The following is a 24,668-nucleotide window of genomic DNA, read 5'->3' as shown; positions in this document are numbered from 1 at the left end:
ATCACAGTTGTCGCTGTTTGCTTGTAGTGTTTGGGATCTGCAGGCTGTGTAGGGTGGTCCATTTGGGTGCATGCGTCCAAAAACAGAAGTCCCAAAGCTGAAGATGGAAGGGCTCTTTGAAGGCCCTTCTGTTCCTGGGAAAGCTAAAACTGCATTACCCTCTGAGGGGTTTCTTCCCCTCCGTGAAGCCTCCAGATCTCCATCAACCAGACGCTGCTCACTCCTTGAGTCCTGAGGGGGGAAATGATCTTCGTAGTGCTAGTTTTTCTTTATTAATAAAGGGTTTTGCTTCTTGAATGCAGCCAGAAGCCATGATGACTTTGTGTGGAATGTTCTTTATTCTCCCCTCCCTAAAAGACATCAGCAGTTGGAGAGCCGCTCCTCTCTGGAGCTCAAGGAAGTGCTGCTTTGAATAAGAGCTTTTTGCATTGGAAGCTGCACCTCAGAGAGATGCTTTATTTCCCGTGGTGTTTATGGCCATGTAAAATACTCTGTAGTCTCCAATTCTGCAAAGTCTCAATTGCAGTGTGCGGAGGAGCGATTTATTCCTAACAGCTCAGCCTAATGTGTGCTGTAGTGATTTTAACAGGAGCTGGACCTGTCTTAATGTTTGCTGCAGAAAATCTAAAAAAGCATCACGTTGGCTGCTCAGCACTCCTAATGACTTCTGCTCGGGGTTGATGCAGAGCTCAGTGCGTTTTATCATAAAATCTTAGAATGGCCTGGGTTGAAAAAGACCACAGCGATCATCCAGTTCCAACCCCCTGCTGTGTGCAGGGTCTCCAACCAGCAGCCCAGGCTGCCCAGAGCCACATCCAGCCTGGCCTTGAATGCCTCCAGGAATGGGGCATCCACAGCCTCCCTGGGCAACCAGTTCCAGTGCATCACACAAATCAGTACGCTTTTCTTGTGCTGTGAAAAAGGAGGGCTTGGAGGTGAAGTGTATATAGGGTGAGGCTGGTGTCACAGCTCAGCGTGCAGCCAATTTGGAGGCAAATCGTGACATCTTCTGCACGAGCATAGCCCCTGAGCAGCAGATCCCTTCTCCTGTAACGTTTGCTCTGCCTATGCACGGTCTGGTTGAGTTCTCGGTGTGTTTATGGAAGCAGTTGCTAAGAGGATTAATTTAAAGCAGAAGATAACTTTTCATTAGTTGTATGCAGCTTAAATAGTGGAAATGAGTTCATATTGGGTGGCTCTAGGAAAATAGCAGAGGGTTGCTGTCCAAAACGGACAAGGCTGCATTTAACTGCGTGTTGACACTTAGCCATGTCAATAAAATAACTTTAATTTGCAGGTCACTGGGCTTTTTGTGTTTTTTTTAGGGCTGCTGCCTATTGACCCGCTCCCATTTGAAGCTCTGAGTATTGTCCTTCTGCGTCCTGCCCGTTTCCAGTGCTGTGAAGTGGGGTGGATGGCTCTGGGAGGAGCGAGGGTTAATGGCTGTGCTGGGCTCAGATGCTGCTCCCCACTTCCCTGCCCTTCTGCTGAAGCATTAGCAGTCCGGCCCAACAAGTCCCCAGGGTCTCATCTCCCTTCTCCACTCGTACCAAATTAATTAGACCAGCACAGCAAAACGAACCCTTCCCTAACGCTCTCCGCTCTGCAGATGCAATTATGCCCTTCTACAGAGTTTATTTTAGATATTCCAATTAGGAGAGTGAGCTGTGCTCGTGTGTGCTGTCTGGTGTAACTGTTGCTGTCTGGCTGGTAAATACATCATTAAATTCTGCTTTCAGGGGAAATGCTTGTCCTAGTGGAGCACCTGCGTGTGAGTGCACCAGGTCCATGCAGGGGTGGGGAGAGGCGGCTTCTGAGCATAGCTGGCTTTCCCAGCTCACAAATTCCAGTTAACTTTTTTCTTTTCTTAAGTGAGTGTAAATTGAAGCACCCCAAGTGTCTGCATTTCTGCTGAAATGTTTAAACAGTTTCTTTGTAATAGGCTATGATACATCCTTGATAGCACGTGTTGCCATAGTATCGGTGGGGTTGGGAAAGACCAGCAGGATCACCTGGTCTGAGCATCCACCGTACCCAAACGAGGACTCACCTTGTGTGCTAAGACAAAGCTTTAAGCTGTTTGGCCAAAAACATTGGAGACTTTAAGCGAGAAGAGCAGAGCTCTGGGCAGCCTGGTCTTCTCATGGTTGGCAACCCTGCGCATGGCAGGGGGGTTGAAACTAGATGATCATTGTGATCCTTTTCAATCCAGGCCATTCTATGAACTTCACCTCTCTGTTTCCACACAGGATTAATAATCAGGGCAGGGCATCTGCTGGGCTGATTGCAAGGTGCTGGATTTCTGCATCCCTCAGATCCCTTTTTTTAAACGTAGGTGAGGTTTCTAAACCCATCTCTAGCCTTGTTGATGCCAGCACTGAATACTGTTGTGCTAATGCAGCAGACAGGCAAGTGTTACAGGCTGGAAAGAGCAAGACAGGTATCAGATTAGAAAGTTGTGTTGATCTTGTTACATCCCAAATGTATTAATATAATGAATAATAGAAATATCTACAGCCTTATTTCCCATAATCTGTGGGCTCTGTTCTCATTGCTGGTCAAGCTGAGGATCACCTTTTTTAGCAGCTTTTCCGATGTTTTACCTTTTGTAGCCCATTTTCCTCACGCACAGAACACGTTGGGTTGGGCACAAAGCTCCCCACTGTTTCTTTCATTTTAGGACTCCCCTGGATGAAAGGTCATGGATGGGGACGTGCCCAGCTCCATGCCTGGAGCATGTGCTGTGATGGCTGACGCCCGACACAAACACGCCTTTGAAACTTTCAGCACTCAGCCGTTGCATAAGGATGCCTTCAGTTCGTTTTGGCACTGAATCGTTTCACACTTTGGGAAACTTCACAGCGCAGCATTAATTTTGGCCGGAGTCTCTCATTAAATCCCACTTTGCAAAAATAACTGGAAATGGAAAGTGATTGCTCTGTCTCTTTTTTTTTTTTTCTTTTTAGTAGCGTGTTTTCTTCCCGTGGTGCAAACTGGGGTAACTGAGAAGCTGTAAAACTGGGCTTTAGTGGCACTTGTCCTCTCCTTCCCTGGAAAAAGCCTCGTGTGAGTGGTCAGTGGGGGGTCAAATCACAGATATGGGGTCTCTGAGTCCTTGGGTTTGGTGGATTTAGGGGCCTTTAGCTTAGCTCAGAGTAGTTAAACTTCAAACCTTTCACTCTTGCAATGAAAAGCGAATTAGAAAAAGGACAGACACACTGGAGTGTCCAAATTCATTGGGATAGCAGTGCACAAAGCCCAGCGTCTTAAATAAGAACCTCCACAACCCATCATCACAGCGATGCCAGTGGGCTCCCCATCCTTCCCGGGTTGAAGTTCATCCTGATTTGTACCTCGCATCTGTATTAAATGTGATTTTTAACCTTCAGGCTTCCTGTCTGGGCCTCCCAAGCTTTATGAGACTTACCGTTGCTATTCGGTTAATTAATTTCCTTGCAGTGTTGAAGGGGAGAGGAACTGATACCCTGAATGCAAATCACAAAGTGTGCTTTGTGCACTAAGAGAAACAGTGCTAACGCCTGCATTTGTGGATGGTTTTCCTTTCCCTCATATAGAGAAATGGATTTGGAGCCATGAGGAGAGAGCCAAGTGGGGGCTGAATCTCATGCCTGCTCAGATTGAAGGCTCATGGAAGGCTTCTGCTGATGCCTGAGCAGTTCTGAGAACTGAGCTGTGTTTTAAGACTTTGAGCTGTGTTTTAAGACTTGGAACTCTTCTTTCTAACATTGAACGTTTTTTGACCCTCTCTGCAGGGAGGAGGAGCTGAAATGCAGGGCCTTCATCCCAGCTGGTCGCTCTCCTTTCCCACTGTCCCTGCACACTGTGATTCGGGCACTTTGTCAGCAGTTTGCCCTGTTTTACTGGATGTGGCCAACGGACACGTGGCTATGGTTCCTTGTACAGAGGGAGGTGTGGCAGAGACCTCCGTGAAGGCAAAGCACATTGATTGCATCACTGCTCCAAGCCACATCTGTCTTGATGTTTGTTGCTTTATAGAAAGCAATTGAGTTGCACAGGCAAAGCTTGCTGTGCTAAATGCGTGCTGCCTGCTCCTGATTTACTTTCTGGTCTTTACAGAAGAGATGTCAGTGGGGCACGCTGCGGGTCTGAGGTGAGGCTGACATCCCCTGGGTCTCCCCTCCTGTTCTTAAAGATGAATGTAATGCAGTAGGCTGCGTGTCTGGTGAGTGTCCAAAGCAAAAGTTGAGCCTCAAGCAAACAGCAGCAGAACGTGTGAAGCCAGAGGTGCTCTGGCTGCTGTGTGCAGCTCCCATGTGCCACCACGATCAGAGAAACATCCAGAGGCCCATTAAAAGCACATTGTGAGCTTAATCTTGCACGATACAGCCTAATCTCATATGTAGGTCTGCATCAGCCATCTGCAATGTGAAGAGTAGGGCTCTGGTTTTAATTACTTGTTGAAGAAGAAGCTGGGGGATATCTTTCAGCATCATTACCTGGTGTCATTAAGCTGAGTTTTTGGACTGTTTGTTGTCTGCTTCCAATAATGCCACCCCAGTCCCCAGTGTGTCATTTAGGAGCAGTTTCTCACTGAGCCCACTGGCAACCAGGGGACTGGCAGCCTGATTTCAGCAAGGACACACAGGTAAATGAGGGCTTGGGCAAAGCCCAGCAAGCTCTCTTCTATTCTGCCAGGACAAACCAGAGCTTCCTGTGCTTCAGCACTGATGTTGATGCTGAACCGTGGTCTCTGGATCTTGTCAGGCAGCAGCAAGACTGGACAAATCATGATCCATTAAAGCCTTTCAGCCTCCCAGCATTGCCATCCCGGAGGTATCCAAAACAGCCTTTGCTGCATATCCAATTTCTAAGATTTCTTGCTGACACTTGTATAGAAATGACAGAATTTTGCAATTGTTCCAGGCCATTATGCCCTCCATCAGCAATTTAAAAGGTAAAAGCTGTAACAAATGCAGTGTTATAAATATTTCTCATGGCTGTGTTCTTGCCTTTCAATCGCACTTTCCCTGTGTGTGCTGTGCTGCTTTGGCTCAGTGGGGTGAATGCACTGGGAGATGGGTTTGTTCAGCACCTCTGACTCCTGGCAGGTAACCCGGCACTTCTTGCAGGGAGGAAAACAGCACAGTTGGTTGTAATTTCTGAGACTTTGTGAAGGGGAAGCAAATCTAATTGGAAACGGATCACCCCAAATCACGCCTGCGTGGAGAAATGATGCTTGAATAACGCAGTGGCAGCTCGTACAAGCTCTTGCCAGAAAAGTCTGCTGAATGTTGAAAGATTGCATGCCACTCGTCTGATATCAGAGCTTTTGAAATAAGATTTCCTAGGGGGCTTAAAACCAAAAGCATGCAGCATCTGCAGCGAGACAGATGTGTGCCTCGGGCTGGGAGCAGGCCTGCCCCAAATGGCTGCACTGTCAGCTAAGGGTGGGCCAAGATAGCAGTGGGCATGTAGGATTGGGCTCAGATGGGACTCATAAAATTGATACAAAGGTCTTGAATTCAATATGCAGATTTGGTTGTTATTTCACAGTAGTCTGCATAGCATAAATGATGTTGCAGTCAGGTATTACAGGCATCTAACGCAGCTCCTACTCTGTGGTATGTTTCTGAAGTCAAAGCTTCTCTATTCTTGGTTTTCAACAGAATAAAGGTTTTCTGCGTGTTTTGTGAGCCAGCCCAGACTCGCAGCTCCTGCCCGGGGTTCCCTCTCACAGCTCTGGCCCCAGTGCTTGACGTGACAAGGGCTGATTTCCCCACTTGGCTGCCGTTGCTCCTCTCAGGGCATACCAGAGCTGTTCTCATCTCTGTCCTGTCAAGAGTTCATCACGGCCCAATTCCTCACCCATCCCAAAGAGCAGAAAAACAATGACTGCTTGGAAAGTTCTGTGTAAGCATATCATTCTGGTGTAACCCTATATACAGTTACGTAATTACCCGTTTTCTTTAACAGCAGCTGGATTCTGCGTTACAATTTGATTGTCATGGTTGAGACAAGCCCTGTCCTAAAGCTGCTGGCCAGAATGTTTTGAATTTTCTTTGCTGCAAGCTCAGTGCGTGGGAAGGCGTCTGATTTCTTGATCAGCTACAATAATATTTTATTTATTTATTTTTTAATTTATTTTTTTTACCTATGGTTATGTTTCATGCATGATGAAGCATGAGCCCTGGTGAGACAAACGGGAGCTTAGGACTTCGTGTCAAGAGCAAAAGCCGAACGGTTCCTATTTATTCCTGGAACCGACCTCCCCGATGGAGCTGTGCCTCTTCCAGCAAAAGGAGAAATGAGCTGGGCTTAATGAGTGCAGCAGGAGACTCTGCTAAGGGTGACAGACATGGGCAGATGGAGCAGTGCCTCCGAGCCCCTGCAGCCTCAGACCTTGTGTCTCGCTCAGTCCAAGCCAGGATTTGGCAGTGTGCTGCTAATGTGCCTCAGAGACAGCCCCGTGCTGCTCTAACCCTGCCTTGTGTGGGTGAGGCTGAAAGAAGCCTCTTTGTGTTTGTTCTCTAAGGGATGTGGATAACCATGCAGGTCTGTCCCAGTGTGTCACGCTGCTGCTGTCCAGGCTGGTCCTGCCATGCAGCACAAAAGCAGCCAGGGAGGGGTTTTCATGTGACCAAGTGCTGATTTGGGATAACCCAAGGGCATCTGTCAGCCCAGGTTTTTCCAGGATGAGTAGGGATGCAAATTCTCTTTTTTATTTAGCAAGCAGAGCTGCTTCCCTCACTTTCCTAACACTAAGAATGTGGCAGGTTCCTCAAAGCGGTGCTGTCCCTCACCCAGAATTTCCCTCTCTCAGAGCTGGTGAAGACTTACGCCTTCAGAAAGGATCAGGCCCATCTGCTTTTCCCAGAGCTTGTGCTTATTCCTGTGCAGATTTCTTCCTTAAAGACATCCTACAAGATCCATCTCTGAAGTATAATCAGCATGGAGAACTGAAGTAAGGTTTTCCAAATCCTCAGTGCCAAGCTTTCAGCGTGGTGTGTGTTTGCACCCCGGCTGCACTTGTTGCATTCAGTGGGTTTTGGCAGCCCTGGGGCTGTGTGGGCTGAGAAAAGCAGATCTGCAAACACCTCTGATAGAAAGGCTGGGGCAGTTGGGTGAAGCCTTTCCCTTCCCTCTGCTCTGCTGGTTTTCCCCTTGGGAGCTTTGCCTGCAGACCCGGGAGGACTTCACAAAGAGGGGAAATGCTGTCCCCGGCTGCGGCCGGCTGCTTTCTTTGGGAAGTCACAGCTTCCTTCCGCCCATTTACAGCCCCTGTGCATCACATTGGCAGCGCGGCCCTGCCGGCTCCCCGCCACGCTCACAGCAAACCTTCCTGGCCCTGCTGCCAGGGATGCCTCAGCTTCCCTCCAAGCTCAGGGAAGGTCATGGATGCCGTCAGAATGTGGCCCCTTAGCACGTAAGGGTTGTGTTTTCATTCCCCTACCCTAAACCACAAGGAATTACCCCGTTCCCTCCTCCCGCCCTGCGCTGTCGTCTTGGTCTTCATCAGACACCTGATGGGGGTTTTGTTCTGGATTTTTCAATTTCATTTCTCACTTTTCTCTGAAGGAACGCACGTAGTGGGTGAAGTGAGCCTGCTGGCCCAGCCTGCAGCAGCCCCCAAGGGTTTGGGGTCAGCAGAACCCCCATAGGATGCAACAGGTTGGGCTTCTGCAGCTCTTACAGCGCTGGCTTGGCCTACACAGGGACTTTCCCCCACGTTTTCTCTATATGCACATCAGGGCATTTCTTCTGCATCTCTGAGCAATGTGGATTTAATCAGTTGATGCTACGCTGCGTTTCATTCTTCCCACGTCCTCAGAGCATCAGCACCTCGGCGGTGCTTGCCCTCAGTCCCTCCTTGTTTCGGTAATTGCTGCTTTGTAGGGAACCCAGGGGCTTTGCTTAATGTTCCTGCCAACTCTGGCTCAGGAATGACTTCCAGCAGTACTTGTGAGCTTTGTGACTTTGGTGAATTTAATAGGTTACTCTGGGACCTCCCACTATTGCTTTTTGTTTGTTTGTTTTAAATTGATTTTACAATGTTATGCATATTTGGGCATCCAATTCCAAAAACCTCTGTATTGTTCTCAGAGAGACCTCTCTGAAAGCCCACACGTGGTGAACAGCAGCAGTTCCCACAGCTGCCCAGTGCTCTTTGCTCACTGTACCTGTGCAGGAGCAAGGAGAGCAGCAGGCACAAAGCAGGGCAAGGGCTGTATCGGGTTCCTCCTGCTCAAAGCAGGCGCTCCTAATGATTGCGTGCTGTCCCTGGAGGATGAGACTTCAGTGACATCTTGAGAGCTGATGCTCCTTGCTGGGGAGCACCTTGGCTCGCTTCTCCTGCTCTTCCCAGTGACCAGCAATTGTTGTTTGCTAGAGGAGATGATTGCTATCCCTCAGGTGCTCTCCTAGAGTTAATAAGGGCTTGTAGGTGGTGGTGAGGAGACAAGCTGTGGTGAGGTCAGTGCTTATCAGTGTTTCGGACTCATTAATCAGTCTTGCTAAGTGGAATTTGCCCAGTCTGAGAGGCTCTGAAATGGGAAGAAATAACAGCACTAAATTGTTTGAAAAATAATTTTGTTCTCCACTTCTCAGTAGATAAATCTGCTGTCCAACAACCTGAAATTTAATCTGTCCATCTAAAGTAATTGAAGAGCTGCGACTTGAATCCAAATATGAATGGGAGGGGAGATTTTCTGCAGAGATGCTTTTGTATCACTTCTGCAGCTGCTGCTTTCTGCTAGAGACAATGGGATGGAGCAGGGGAGCACCAGAGCTGCAGAAGGTGCAGGGCTGCTGTTTGGAGCGGGACATGAGCTTCCATTGTGCTTGTGGCTTTAATTACTGCTCCCAAAATTCACTGGTAAAGCCTTGATGTGGAGGAGAGCTAGACCAGGCAGAGATATTTGGAGAGATAAGGAGGTAAAGGTCATGGTTTAATGAGCGGTGCTCAATGCAGGGTTCTGGTAGCTCCAGCCCTGTGGATCCTGATGGGTGCTTGGATGCTCTTAGACTTTCTCACTGCTCCTGACTTTGAAACAAGCAAAGGGAATGTCAACAGCTCTGTGCTTCAGCTGGCTGCAGGCCTGTTTGTGCAAGCACCTGCGTGGCTCTTATCTGGGCTTTGTCACTCCTGTTACCCCTCCAAGTGTTAAAGTAGCACGTGGGGAACTCAGCATGATTCCAAGTCAGCCTTTTGTTTTCTTAAGGGGTTTAGACTGCTGCATACCAGTTTCACCAGTGATTGCAAATTCCATATTTTCTCAATGAGAGCTTTTTCCTTTCCGTTTGTGACGGCTGTGATAAGCAGATGCTCACAGCTCCCCGTTGAGGGCTTTCTTTTCTCCTGGTGTGTTTGGGCTGTGTTGGAAACCAGATAAGAGGAAATCTGACATCACAGTCAGGAAGTGCTAAAGAAAGTCACTTTCGTCATTCGTCATAGGTTATCTACAACAGTAAAGCTGCCGCATTCCTTGCATGCTGCAGGGTCCACTTAAAGCCCACGGCTTTGGATGAGGTTCAGCAGCGTGGCTCTGTGCCCACTCACCCAGAGTTATTGTACGTGGCTCCAGAGCACTAACCCAGCCCTGCAATCACTGCTTCCCAAAGAGACCAGCCCTGAAAAGCTGTGAGCTTTCCCATCATCCCACCCCAACGAACCACCTGCCCCACTTTTTCCTTTCCCTAAATTCTATCATTTGGTTTCTCTCAAGGATCCCAAGCCTTTCACTAGGTTTGCACCAGCCCAAATGTAGGAATTGGGGTCTGCTGACGAGCATCTTCTAAATCCCACCCTGGGCTGTTTGGTTGCTGAGCAGACGCTGCAGTGTTCACAGGCTTCATCCCAGAAGCTGCTGAGGAACTTCTATGCACAGGGCTGCTGTCATCCCATGATGTGATGCTGAGATTGCACTCGCTGAGTTTCTGCAGGGCTGGTGGCAGTTTGTTTACCTCTCTGCAATGCGGTGTGCTGAAAAATAAGCAAATCTGTTCTGAAACTGAGTGTGTGCAGGTGTTGGGGGCCCTTCTGCAACCAGCATGGCTCGGGGGCTGTGGTTGCTGCTCATTACCACCCTCAGTAGCGATTCAGGGTATTTTGTGTCTCCAGATGTTTCTTGCTCCCGTTGTTGGGCCTTTGCAGTGTGTCTTTAAACAGATGATGAGGCTTTTCCGTGATGCTTGTCATCTCTTCCTCGATGCTTGTCACTGTGTGAGCTCAGTGGCTGGCTGTGTGCACACGGTGTTTTTCTCCTGCTAACTCAGCAGCTGGTGGCCTGATGGCTTGCAGGTTGGAATTGGGTGAGCAAAGACACTTGGACACAGCCCATGCTGGAAAAAGTATTTGGTTCTGTCCTTCCTTAGCAGGGACAACCCAGGGTTGGGAGCCCTGCCATGGTGTGCTGGCATGCTGTTGGAAATGGTCAGGATGAGGCATTTCATTGCCTTGGACATGCAGTTCTCTCAGAAAGGAGGCGTTGTGAAGCTGGAGCTTTTCATGGAATCAAAAATGCATTATGTGGAAGGTTCAGGATCTCACATCCTTCACCTCCGGCTCAGCTGGACACCAATGCTGTGCAAGTCAATCTGAAGTGAGCCCTTCAGCCATCCCTTCTCCCCAAGCCCTGGGACCTGCAGGGAATGCTCTGCTGAGAAATGCCCCTTTGCTGTGTGCAGCTGTGGCTGTAACCTGTGCCAGTCACGTTCAGAACTGGAGGCTGAAAAGGATTTAAAATAAACACGTGCTTTGAAATCTGAAATCAATGAGGCTGTCATGTGAGAGCAGTCATAGGCCTGCTGCAAGCAACCGGCGTGCACAGGATGTGAATTCCTGCAGGCACCCAAAAGACAAAGTTGTTTCATAACCCGTATCAGCAAGAAGTTGTAAAGCGGTTCCAAAAACTCTCTCTGTCTAGACAGGTTATATTTACGACAGCATTTATGTGAAATAGAGGAATGCCCCAGAAAAACAGAATTGTTTTCAGTTTCTGCCTCTGGTGCTTGTTTGTCTAATGAGAGCGCTAATGTGATGGCTGTGCTGGGAGCTCAGCTTCACGTGGAGGGGCTGAAGGGGAGGAAAGTGATGGGGTGTGGGTGAATCCGTGTGTTGGGAATGAGGTGGTCCTGCAAATCCATCGCCAGCGACCTGAAGCATCATCCTAATGGCAGTGATGCCGACGTGCTGCAGTTGTGCTTACAGATGTAATGAGTACAACTTGTGCAGGGAGCTGCCAGCAGGAGCGTGTTGGAAATGGTTAAAAGCTCAGCGCTGGGCTTCTGTAGCCCCTCAGCTGTAATTTATATTTAGGTTAAGGCTTGAAAGGGAAACATTCTGGCTTGATTTTTCCAGCCTTTCCACAGTGTTACCTTATGTTTGAACTGTAAAAGTTGTTTTTCAAAAGGGTGTTTGTTTCTGGTGTGCAGCTGAGAACACAGAAGTCCTATCAGGGCACCAGGAACCAACTTCTCCAGGAACAACAAATAAACCAACGCAGCGTTTTTCAGTGCAAGTCCCCAAGTTCCTATTAACTTGTCTCACACAAGAATTCAGCTGGGGGAAATCTCCGTTCAAATCTGTGCCCGTCTCGCTTATTTTTTTTCTCCCTTTTATATTTTCCTTTCCCTCAGTTCCTCTGCTTGAAGAACATCCGAACCTTCCTAAAAGTGTGTCACGACAAGTTTGGGTTAAGAAACAGCGATCTGTTCGACCCCTTCGACCTGTTTGATGTGCGGGACTTCGGCAAGGTAAGAACACAGCGCCTGGGGGACGGGTGGGAGGGCTGAGTGCTGCTGCAGCTCTGCACGTTTGTGCCACGGTGTCGTGAATGTGGGAAGGCTTTGTGATTTTTCTGAGCAAATTCTGTGCCTTAACCCATGCATCTGGCTTGCGGTAGCTTGAATATTAGGGGGCTGATTCTGCTGTGTATTAGTGAATTAGGGGGGCAAGCACTCGAGCTTTGTTCAGATTGCAGAGCCTCTGGGATCAGGCTGTAAGTCCATGGGAGATGGCTTTTTTGGGGGGGATGTGCTTCAGGTTTTCCCCAGGTGTGTGTGTGCAAATCATGCACTGTCCACCCCAGCTGCTGCCTCTGCCACGAGCAGCACAGCCATACCGAAATCATTGTCAGCTCTGGGATGGGGCGCGGGGAGTTTCTGAAGTGGTCAGAAAGTTTCATGCCAAGGCAAAATTAGAAGCAAAGTGTCTGTGAAAAATTGATGTGGAGGGTTCCCCTCCTCGTTAACCCCACTGGGTGCTGGCTCTGTTGGTGCTGTGTCACCCAGACAGTGGGGACTGAGCGCATCCTGGTGTTGTGCTGCAGCTGATGGGCAGCACGGAGTGCTGTAGGAGCCCCAGCTGTGAGGGAGGAACATCCTACGTTGTTCTGATAAGAGCCTGTTGTTCTGCTCCCTTTGCTTCTGACATGTAAGGGCATCAGGAGTGCACTGTTACTCTGACGGTTTGGAGCTCAGGGAAGCTATTACATGGGACAACTGCTATATTCTGCAGTGGAAAAGGTGTGAAAAGATTTATTAAAGCTCTCTATTGTTTTACCTCCTTGGAGCTGCCAGGCATAAGCTGCTTGAAGGCATCTTCTCCTCCGATTATCCAAAGCGTAGATTTTCACTGCTGATGGGGATGTATTATTTGATATTTATTGCCTAATTTATTTCTGGACCATTATCTGGAATGTGCAATCACAGGGGCTTGTTTTATGAGTTTTTTAATTTATGAAATACAAGGCAGCTCTTGTTGCTCTGGGAATAGGAATGCACAGAGGGAACCTTTTGGGCTGGGGAAAGAAGCGCCGCTAATTAAAACGCTGCTTTATTGTCACGTTTCTCTCGTTCTGTGCTGCTTCACGTCACCATAGGAGCCCACTAGCAGAGCCTGGTGGGATGCAACCCCTGGAACGTGTCAGCTGAGCGCAGCTTTGTTTCCTTTGTGTCCTGGTTTAGCTTCTCCTCACTCCTCCTGTTTACTTTTCAGAGGTCATTGAGGACTTTGCAGCCTTTGGTCTGTAGCAGGGGAAGGAGACGATGTGCTGTTTGCTTTTAACCCGTAACAGTGCCGTTTTTGTTGTTTTTTGAAGAGGCTTTAGGAAAGGAAAAAAACTTACCACAAACTTCGGAGAGACCCAAGTGTGCTTGGTGCCTGGGATCGTGCTCGCTTTAATGCGCCTTATCATCTTCAAACAACCTCACGTGGTTTGCGAGGCACAGGTTCTGCACGCTGAAATCTCTTCCTGCTGTGGCTTCATGAGTTCGGTGGGATGTCAGCTGCCCTGAGTCCCTCTCAGAATGTCCCCATTGTCTTTGCCACCTTTCATTCCCACTCGATCCTCAGATCTGTGTTCAACAGCGGCAAAGCAAATAAACAGGGAAAAATCTGCAGCTGACCGCAGCGCCTTTCCGCTTTGAGCCGCAGTCCTGTGAGCAGAAAGAGCCTTCAATTCACGTTCCCACTGGCCAAGGGCAGACTTCACACACAAAAAATCCTCCCCCAAGCCATTCATTACTTATACCAGTAGTGCGTTTTGGCCTGTGAGACGCTTTGGCTGTATTAGAGACTTTCGGAGCGGTGCGTAGGAATTAAGGACTGTTGAATTACATAGGGAGCAGTGCTGGGTGGTTCCTTTCTGAGGGCTTGAAAGCAATTATTTCTCTCCTCCAGACCTGAAGGCTGGTTTAGACAGCAGTCACCAACAGCACTCGGACTTGCTGAAGCATGATTACCAAACAGAATGTGGCGATGGGGACTCTCATCCCTCTCTGGGCTTTAAGCTCAGGAAGTCGCTGCTTCCTTGCTGCCAGCAGGAGAACAGCTGGAGAAATGGGATCGCTGGCCATGTGGGCTGCTCCAGCCCAAATCCCCACGGGCCTGAAAAGATCCGTCTCAGCCTTCGTGGGATGTTGGGTAATTGGCAAGTGCGGGCTTCTGCGGAATGGATGTGTCATGGTTCTTGTAATCGGGGCTGCAGTGTTTCCCAGTTACCCCAGGGAGCTGAAGAGCCAATAGCTGCTCACAGCCAATATTTTGCTGATGTCCAGTTGTTTGGCAAGCCCTCTGTCGCAAGGGGAGGGCTGTGCTTCACAGCACAGATTGCCAAAAGTGACCTGCAGTGCTGACTGCCCACATTTCCAGTTTGTAGACGCCTTAAGAGACCAAATTGTTTAAAAGAATGTGTTGTTTTCTACAAGTTGTATCGCAGCTCTGCTTGGGTTTGAATCCTTTTTCCTTGAAAGGAGCTCAGAAACCGTCATCCACAATAGGATGTATGAAACTGCATGGGTGAAACTGCTCTATGGTTGCTTTGACTGCAGGACGAGGTGGCACAGCTATGTCTGAAATGAGGGTCTGGCATTGCACGGGTGCTGTGCCCAGCCCCTGCTAACACAGCCCGGCTCCTGGAAGAGAAATGAAATGAAATAAAGCCTCAGTGCTCGTGTACAGCATGGTGCTGCACTTCATGCACATTTAATAGCAGCAATGATATAAAACACAACTCTTATTGGACTTGCTAATTTATTGGCACCGACTACGATGAGATAAAATGTACATAAATATGGATTAAACTCTTTATCACTCTATTAGTCAGCATGATAGCAGCAAGGTTCATTAAATGGAGTTACTCATTTTCAATAACTTGCAGTAATGTACCTTTTTTTTTTTTTTTTGGAGAAATATAGTTCAAATATTCATAAACCCACAGAGTGTGCTGTTTATTAGCCTCCCACTTCTCTCTGCTTTCCCGATGTGTGTTTAATTTGTCATCACTTTTCTTCAGAAGTTCTTGGACTGCTTGGAATGAAGCTGCACCCCACGTCCTGCGTTCATACAGCTGCCCCATGGGGAGGGACAGCAGCACAGTGCTCACCTTCTTGCACCCTCTGCACCATCTCAGCCACTCAGTGGCTGCACCGTGGGGCTTGGGTGTGTGTCCAGAGAGGGATTCTATGGAGGCTCAACTGCTGATTGCTGTGTAAGTCGCAATATATGACGTGTGCAGTGGGGTAGGATGAGATGAGAGCAGCATTCCCCAAAAGAAGGGTGTGTGTATTTCTTTTAAGCTCCCATGGGAGCAGCAGAGTAACCAGCCTGCAAAGAGTACATGGAGATGTGTGTGCTGCTGCATGCTTAACTCTGCATCAGCTTGGATGCTGGGATGGAAAAAACAGCTGGGAGAGGATGAGTTGGTTCTGTGGGTCTGTTTTGGGGTGGGTGGTGCTTTGCCCATGGTCAGAGCGCACGGAGCTCAGAGCTGAGCAGTGCAGGGATGGTTCAGGGAGCTGCTGCAGGACTCAGGGGTTGTAGGCTGCTCCTTGGGTTACAGGCTGGCTCACAGCAGGTGCAGTGCGTCCCACAGATGTTTTTGACTCAAGCACTAAAATCGCGCACAGGAAACCCTGATGCTGAACTTCCCTATAGCAAATAGGGGCAAATGAATTGCTGATCTCTGTGGCTAGCCAAGCGTGCACCAGGTGCTGCATTCTGCTGCACAGACCTGCTGCCATGCTGGCCATTGGAGCTGCAGCTCCAGCTGCTGTGAATTTCCCCCAGCTCTCTTCTGGAAGCTGGAAGCCAAGCTGTGTTGTGCCCTGTGGTGTCCCCTCCTGTCCCCAGCTGAGTGAGAGCAGAGGCTCTGCCCCCCCCCACCCGCTGGTGGCCCTCCGGCACCCAGCCCAGCAGAAGCTTCTAGCTGCACAGTAACCAATCAGCTCTGCTTTTTCCCTTTCCTCTCTCCCCTACTTGCAAATCTGCACTGTTTATAGATGCACAGCTTTTCGGTGGAATCGAAAGAGCCAGAAATGTTTGTTCTGGGAAGCTTTGCTTTCTCTCCACCCCCCCCCCCCCCCAACCTCCACCCCCACCCCCACTTCTTGGCTGCTTTCCCCAGTATTTTTCCAAGGGGTCACATTAAGGGGTATTAAGTTTCAGATCAAACAAGCATGGCAGGATCTTTCGTAACTCCCATGGTCTGCATGGGAGAGCTGTTCTCAAAAAGCAGCTGAATGTTGTAATGAGTGAGGAATCCAAGGTATCGATCAGGACATGGATAAATGCATATTCCTAATGTGTATGGAATTGATTTTCCTTTAGTTCCTTCACTTGGCTGAGCTCTCCTTGCAGTCATATTAGACAAGATTGGGGTGAAAATGATGGTTTTTACTTTGGAAAACCTTTGAGCAGTAAGACATCCACGTCTCTGCCTCCACAAAGGGTTCTCCTATTGTTTAAAAAATGTCTGGTTGCATTTGACCCCTGCAAGATGTTTTTCCTTTATTATGTCGTCAGGCATTTGTGACTTAATGACTTGGTGAAGATCATCGTGACTGAGAGATGTCCCCAGGCAAAGTGAGTCCTTCTATACTCAGCGCTCCGTTGGTGCATCTGGCATCACTTGAGCTCAGCTGTTCTGTGTGCATTGGCAAAAGGAAGGAAATCCAGCCCGGGTCGTGTCATTGGAAGCAGTCCTGGGATAAAAGGAGGTTCTTATTCCATGATGATCCAGGGCTCTGCTGTTTCTTTATTAAAATCTTCCCTATGTTTCCTAAGCTCTTGGAGCTGCAGCATCTGATAGTGAGGCTGTCTCAAGGCCAAACGCTTCAGTTACAAAGAATAATTAACATTTCTTGAAACAGATTAACGTGTGGGTGTAACCCTGTGTAGGCAGAACGCGCCAGAAGCGAAACTCTCAGCCTGAAAGCACTGATACGACCAAATGCCACCAAGCTGGGGTAGCTCTGCATCCTCTCCCTATGGAACAGATTTGAGGAAAAAAAGGCAAAAAAAAAAAAAAAAGTTTCTGCAGAAAACAGATTTCTCCTGGGCCAAAGGAGAGTAGGCACCAATTGGTGCATCATTGCCCCGTGCCTGAAATACCCACTGTGATGGTGGGACCTGCTGCCAGGGGAGGGGACATAGAGCAGGGGGACCTGTTTGGGGCTCCTCCTCCATTGGCCCTTTGCATTTGGACGGTCACTTGTTTGAATAGAAACGTTAATGTTTCACAGCAAATCAACATTGCACAAAGAAGGGAAAGAGAGGTGGTGTATGGAAAGCTCTGCTGCTTGGCAAAGCGTGGGTTTGGTGAGGTGTGTGCTCAGCTCTCCCAGCAGCTCCTGCCTTTCCAGCACGGCTCCTTGCACCAGGGCTGCCCTCCTGCTGCCGCTTGCTGCCAGCAATGCTCCTCCTTTCCATCCCCCACTCATTCAAGTGAATTAAAAAAAAAAAAAGAAAACAACGAAAAAAACCCAGCATCTCGGAGTATTTTGTTCCACTCTTTCAAAATGGGCTGTTTGTTTGTCCTTGGAGCGAGTCCAGTTTTGGTTTTTTTTTTTTTCCTTTCCCTTTTTCCTCCAGAAATGAGATTTCTTCTGCTCTCTCTGTGCTTCCCGTGCCCCATCCCATTGGGTGCAGGGTGGTGGGGGCTGCTAACCTGAGGATGGTGTCATGGACATGCACTGTGTACCCTGGGGCACTGACATGGGACTAACGTGGGTGGTTTGACTCCGTCTGCAGTGCTGGCAGGGAGCAGTGTCCTTTGAATTGGTTTGAAAAGCTTCTCTCAGCATCACAGGTGAGGTCAGGGTGATGGAGACATCTGAAAGCCATCTGTGTGGGCTGTGTAATGCTCTGAACTCATTTGCCCTTTGGGAGAGCTGCCTCTGCCCTTCCTGCTCTTGCGCACTGCCAGGGTTTGAGGTGGGTGAGGAAGAGGAGGGAGGCACAGGGGCTGTACAAGTGATGGTGCTTTGCTGATGAGGTTAATGAGCCTCGGATGGTGATGCTGCAGCAAGTTCATTTATGTTCTCAGTCTTAATGGGGTGTGTGGAAGTGTGGCATTCTCCTCTTCAGCATCATTTTCATCCTACTAATTACATATTAAAGCATAATTGTGGCGGCAAGGAGGCAGCCCTAATGCACCCTGGGTAAAGCTAATGGTGTGGGCACACTCTGGTATTTGTCAGGGTTCCCTATCCCAAGCCTGTCTTTAGGAATTTTAGGAATTTTTGCTCCAGTGTGGAGTTTGCAGTCGTATCTACTAAAGAATAAGGCAGTGTGGGAGAGGCTGGCTTTGGAGACTTCTCCCTGGCTGACAGATGGTGGGGATTTCACAGCCTGTTCCTTAAGTTTTGAAAAAGGTGGTGAAGATTTCAGAGGAAGGAGCTTATGTGCAAATGGGCTGGAAGTAAGGCGTGTATCAGGGCCAGCAATTTACGTGTTCTCCTGGGACTTGGATGGAGCATCCTTTCCCAGTCTCCAGCCGGGGCTTCATCCAGCTGCCTTGCTGCTGGGAAGCAGTGTCAAATATCAGGGGGAAAATGAGAAGCCATCACTCCATACATAGAGCTTCCAGTGTTGGTGCCACCAGTGCGCACTGAGAGCTGGGGGTCCCAGAGGATCCCATCTGCAAGCACTGGTTTTGGCAGCAGGATGGGATCATCTGAGTCCTTGCAGAGCCCAACCAACCCAAGGTTGGTGGAAGAGGTGCTTGCAGAGGCACGGTGTGATGCAGTGGGCTCTGGAGCATCGCTCCCTTCTGTCCCTGCAACATACCTGAGTCCGATGGGTGCAGCCGCTCTGCAATGGCAAAGAGAAATTCCGTCTTCCAAACCAGTGGACTGTAAAGATTATTGAAAAAAATTGAATATATTTCTCTCATGCGGAAATAGTGCTTTAGTTCCTGTACATAGAGATTTATCAAAAGGACCTCTGTGCTCCAGAAGCAGAGCTGAGATCACAGTTCATTGCAGATGTGAATTGAACTGGCTGAGTCCCACTTCGTAAGAATATGAATAACCATTGTGCAGTGGCAGTATATCTTGAACCCTGTGCGTCAATTCTGCTCTGAGGCTGCCTTTGGAGACGCTAGGTTTTCACAGCAAATTAATTAAGAAGGCTAAAAAAAAAATAAAAATAAACTGAAATTTTCTGGCTCCTGGAAATAACATGAAGTTGGCTACGAGGACTCTGTGACGTTGGTTGCTGGGAAGCAGCAGCAAATGGAGTCCAGCAGGTCCTGGCAGATGTCAGAGATGGATCCACGTAGGTCTGTTTGGCTTTGTTTCCTTTCTCAACTGGGATGTTTGGTTCCATTATAAAAGATGCTGGATGGGAAGCTAATTTTAAGCACTTTCAGCTAATGCAACTGTTGTGGGTGTGCTGATCTGATTTTGTAGACCTTAACTGACAGCTCCTCCTAGGAGATCTGGTTTCTGGACCAAGAGCTCAATGGGATTAGATGTTTATGATGTCTTAGATCACAGACACAGATTTATTAGTCAGTGGGTGATGCTGTGGTAGGGCCTTGAATAGTCTGGAAGGGGAAAGACCCATTGACCTTCGTGGTGTTTTTGAGGTAAAGAGGAAAGGCAGGTCAGGGTCACCAGCTCATGTTTGATCTAAGTAGCAGACTTTATTTAAAAGCATACATGCATGGGAAAAGCTGCAGTTGGGAGGCAAAAAAACTTTTGGTTAAAATCCAACCTGCAGGGTCCATGCGAAGGGCTCTCGCCTGAAGGCCCCACTGTTTGCTCAGCCCATTTCCTCCATCAGCCAAATCCCAGCACGCTGCCTCCCGTCCGCCCCATCGCCTTTGTTCGTAACATTGTTCTAATTACTGCAGTGTGAAGAATTGACTCTTAAAATGCCTCTTGGCGAATTCCATTTGTGCACTGATGCTGTTTCCCCTCAGTCTCGCCATGAGGGCTGGCTGCAGTGGGGCTGTGGTCTGGGACTTCACTGCCCTTCCTGGGGGTTGGGAAGGAGGATCAGAGGGGTGATCACTTCTGTTGGGCTCCTGTTGGGGTCTGTGTTGGCCATGTTCTTTCTCCTACTCCAGGCTAGCAGAAAGCATAGTTATTGGGGATGGCCTTTTGGCCTTGTGCATATCTCTACCCCACTGTATTGTGCAAGAATTGAAGTCCACTGAGTAAACTTGGGCATTAGAATAGGGGCCAGCGCTCTGCCATTGGGGCTGTGGGTGCAAGGACCCAGGAGCAGCTGGAAATGGGCTGCAGGAGTGATGCTCTGCAGGAAGCCAAGCTTTTAACCCAAACTGGGATGTTTGTGCGGGCATTCTGATGTACATATCCTCTGCTTGCTCATGATAGCTGTCCCTTGAGGAAGGAGCTCAGTGTCTGGACCTTTTGGCCCTGGCTCAGAGCAGACTTGTGCACACCATTTCTAGAGGACTTTTGGTTTTTAAGTGGGTAGGGAGCTCTTGAGTAATGCTTTGGGCTCTTCCTGCAGTTGTGAGGGGCTAAAAGCTTAAAAATAAAACTGAAAGCTCAGTTAGCAAGTAATTGCAAGGTTCCTTGGACTAAGGCTTTAAGAAAGATGCCAAGGAGGAGGTTTTCTCCCTAATGTTAGAGAGTGGGCAGCTTTGGACCGTCTCCTGACTCCTTCAGCACTTACGGTAGGTCTGTGCAGCTGCTGTGAAATTACAGGTTGCTGCTGTCTGGGTTTCCCTCATCCCCAAGAGTGCCTTGGCAGCACAGGAGCCAGGCCAGCAAGTCCTGGAGAGGAGAGCTAGGATTGATTGCAGAGGTCGTCCTCCCCTGGACCCGTGTGGGGCTGCAGCCAGTTTCTGGTACGTGAGCAAGTCTAATTGCCCATTATGGGAGTGCTTGGTGCACACACCGACCCTCTGTAATGTGCCTCTTCTTGGTCAATGACTCAGGGAAGAGCAGTTATCCTTCAGAGGAGCAGCAGAGCCTGAACCTTCACTTCATTACCATGCTGTTGTGTCAGCTGCTCTGTTTTAGCCCTGAAAGGGGGAGAAGTAGAAAAAAACAAGGGAAGCTTGTGCAGTCCCACCCCTGGCTAAGCAAAGGAGAATGGCTTGTGGCTGGAGATGCTCAGCGTAGGCTTCAGCACTTGGCCTAAATGATCTCAGTCACATTTTCAACCTTGACAGCCCTATGGTTCTTGCTTTCACCGTGGCAGAGCCCTTCCCAGCACAAGAGAAAAGCAGTGCTGGGAGCCCTGGGAGAAGAAAGTGGCACAGATGGAAAAAGCTGTTGGGCTGCGTGAGGTGGAAACCTCAAACCTCCCCAGCGCCGTCTGCAGTGGGTGCTTTGCTGGCACCTTGTGCTTACAGGGGTGTTCCTGAGGCTACGTAGAGCTCATTTAATTTCAGCTCCTCCCAGCCACTTCTCCGGCTCTGTCTTTGCCACAAATTGGTTTGTAAAGAGGCAGCGATCGATTGACGTGAGTGAGCACAGATTCTTGTTGGTGAAGCTGTGAGGAGGACAAGTAGATCTTTAGATGGCAGTGGTTTTGCTGAGGTCTATTTCTAGCTGTATTAAATGCATTTTTTTTCCCCCTGTTTTCTTAACATAAACGAGTAAATGCCAAAACATTGTACACTGAGGGAAAAATAAAGCACGGCTATCAATCTGAGCGACCCTGCTGAAAGGAAGGTTGGATGAGAGACATTACTGGTAGTGCCCATTGGGGGTAGCAATGCAATTCGACCTCAGGTTTACCTGTGTGTTTAGTAAAGCCAGTCAGAGGAATGATCAGAGATGCAAGATTTGTGCAGGGAAAGTTTTCCTTCCTGTATGTTTGTCTTCTGGGTGATGCAGCAGGTGTGAAATGGGAGGAGGGTATTTGCATGAATGCAGAAGCGTATCCAAATGATGGCAGGAGGAAAGGGCAGTGCAGAAATCGTGGCTGGAACCAAGCTAATGAGGGCTTATCTTGGAGATTAACTGAACTCTTTTCATTGTTTTGCTTTTCCTGCCATGAAAGTGAGTGCCCTGAACAGAATTGCTCCACAGCTCTGCATCATCTGGGGGAGATTCAATAATTATGATAAAGCCATTTAAATTCCCCTTTGTGTTTTGGAGGAACAGTAACAATTCCCCTGGTGCCAAGCCTTCTTTTGCTTTGTTAATACCTGGTTTTCGAGAGTTTCCTTTTTCCTTCCCTTGCTCAGGGCTGTGGTTTCGGGAAGCTCTCAAAGAGATTTAGCGAGTGCACGCACTGTGTGCCATCAACAGGGGCTGCACATCAAAGTGAAGCACACGAATAAATATTATCCCAACTCGAGGCTACTATTTATTCTTTCTCTTCCAAAACAAAACAAATTCATACATGCCTTCCCGAGGCTTGGAATTAATAGTTTGCTGTTTACCACCCTGGCAATGTCAGCACTTCAGTATTTGCTCTGCTTTGCTCGGTAGATTTAGGTTTGGACAGCCCATCTTTGTAGGGTTTGGCTTTCAGGAGGTGTTGAGTGCTGTGTTCTCTGATATTCAGTGCTGATGGTGCTGCCTGGTGTCAGGCATCAGCCCTACCAGGCTTTGGGGCTGCCTTGTGTGGGCTGGAGCCGGGGGCACTGCTTTGGTTCCACGCAGGAGGAACTGCTTTGCATAGAGAATAATCAAATAAAATTATGCCATCCAATGTTTTATGTATGAGGCAGCATGGGCTGTCAATAAGCCTCTATGTTTTTTAATGCGAACTCTCTCTGTGTTTCTGCTGGTGGCTGATGACACCAATTAATTTTATTGTTTGGAAATAATCTGCTGTGGTGCGTGATTTGCACAGCCTTAGCCTTACGCTTTCTAATGATTTCTCTATTAATTTCACCGCTGCCAATAAGCTGAAGATGCCTTTCAAGTGGAAAGGGAAACATGACCTAATACCACGGATAAAAGATTAGCAAGAGCAAATTAAATCTCCAGTTAGTTGTGTTAGGACCCTGGCTGATGAAAGCAGAAGAGCTGCTGGAGCGTGGCGGGGCGTGGAGAACCATGAGCCACTGGGATGGAGGGTTTGGGGGTTGTTCCTTTGGAGCCCACTCACAGCCTGTTGCAATGGAAAGCGGGAGTGCAGTAAGATGGCAGCATACAGTGCCCTGAGTGGGGGGTTCCTGGCTGGGACATGGGGATGGGTGGCAAAGAAGAGGCACAAAAATGCCTCTTGGTGATGATGTATGTGGATGCGCAGGAGTGTGGAGGTGTAGTTTTGTTTTTTTCAACAGCTTTATAATCAGTGCAGAAAGTGCTTTCATCCCTTATTATTCCAGTGTGCTGTTCCTTGGGTGATAAAAGTTTGGCCCCGATAGCTCTCTGAGTGACATCGTTCAGTGGTGATGGGCTGATGGTTGGACTTGATGGGGCCTTTTCCAACCTCAATGAATCTGTGCTTTGTATCAGATCATCAGCTAAAAAAAATCCATCAAATGCTATTTGAGGGATGAGTGGGAAGGCTTTGAGCATTTCCTGGAACGGGCTGCCCACTGAGGTGGTGGAGTCACCATCCCTGGAGGTGTTAGAGAAGGATTTAGATGTACTGAGGGATGCAGTTCAGTGGGGAAACATTGATAGTGGGTGGATGGTTGGACTGGATGATCTTGGAGGTCTTGGAAACAACTTTGGTGATTCTAAATGAAGCAAGAAGGGGAAAAAAATCAATGCAGGTTGTCGCCAAAATATTTATGTGAAGGCTTCTATAAATATACAAATGTAAGCATACAGATTTTTATTGCTGTGGTGTTTTGCTTGCTGTGATTGCAACGTAGGCACTGCATTGAAATGCGTGGCAGAAGAGTGACTCATTGAGGAGATGGGCTGAAGGACGGGTCTGGAATGTTTGATATTCCCTTGGATGCAGCTGGGAGTGTGTTCTGGGTGCCTTAGTGGTCTTTGTAACGGTGATAACATGCTTACAGCTGGATCAAAGCCTGAGCAGGAGCTTTCTGCTGCCCTTGGATTTCTTTGCACTGGGCTGAGGCTCACGGAGCAGAGTTGAGCCCTCCTGTAGGGCAGGTACGACCTGGCCACGTCTCTGACTTCACAGAGCAGTCACCAAATGTCCAAGCCTGCTATTTTCTGATCCAAAACAGCAACAGAAAAAGTAAAACTTCAGGTATTTTTCTTTTGCTCTTCCAAAGAAAGCAAAACCTTGTAGAGGAACAGTTGTCAGGAAAAGCAAGAAGCAAACGAGCAAAGAAGAAAAAAAGTGCTTGCAAAGCTCCCAGCGCCAGGTGTTTGGGTTGCACCTTGGGTAAATAACTCTTCAGTACCACCGTGATGCTCCCCCCTGGATGCTTTCTTCCCTTTCTCACTCTCGTTGGCTCTAATCTTCCAATATTATAAGAAGTGACGAGTAATGGAGCTCTTGGCCTTTTTAAATATGTATGAACTTCTCAGGGAACGCCGGAGAAATGAGGAGCGACGGAGACGGATAGCAGATGTGCGACGGTCTCACCACCGTGTCACTTACAGGGTGTTTTTTTTCTGGTGTCCTAAGTCATTATTCATAGGCAGAGCATCACGTATCCATGCTTTTCATGTACGGATGATGATTATTTTAAAAAAGAAGGCTGTATCTGGGGCGCAGCTGTGATTCTGTCACAGAAAGCTGATGCTGCAGTTCCACTTGCCCTGCCTTTGGCTTGTTGGGTCTTTGCTGCTGGCAAACAAAGGTGTTTCTGCCTCTTGTTGGAGTCGCTCAGAGTGGGAACTCAGGCACTGATGGTGTCACGGTGGTTTTTGTGACAGATTTCCTCTTGTTGTGATGGTTATTTAAAAACGTGGCTCCTGCTGGCAGGGCACCAGCCCCAGCTTGGCCATGGGCAGAGATGCTGAGCTATGTGTCTGTCTCCCAGAGCATCCCAGCTCCTCTGGGAGCGCTCAGCCTGACTCCCCACAAGATACACATCAGC

General features: G+C 48.5%; 1 protein-coding gene across 3 annotated transcripts in view; it reads left to right on the top strand.

Moving 5' to 3' along the window:
- VAV2 (vav guanine nucleotide exchange factor 2) overlaps positions 1-24,668 on the top strand; it is a 100,511-nt gene that overhangs the window by 10,994 nt on the left and 64,849 nt on the right. For all 3 annotated transcript variants that reach the window (XM_010720980.2, XM_010720981.2, XM_019621497.3), the window contains exon 2: positions 11,617-11,733. In XM_010720980.2, the coding sequence (XP_010719282.1) occupies positions 11,617-11,733 (117 nt within the window). The remainder of the gene's footprint in view (positions 1-11,616; positions 11,734-24,668) is intronic.

The sequence above is a fragment of the Meleagris gallopavo genome, chromosome 19, assembly GCF_905368555.1.
Source record: "Meleagris gallopavo chromosome 19, MGAL_WU_HG_1.1, whole genome shotgun sequence".
In the NCBI taxonomy this organism is placed as follows: domain Eukaryota; kingdom Metazoa; phylum Chordata; class Aves; order Galliformes; family Phasianidae; genus Meleagris; species Meleagris gallopavo.
This window is presented reverse-complemented; position numbering and strand designations above follow the sequence as displayed.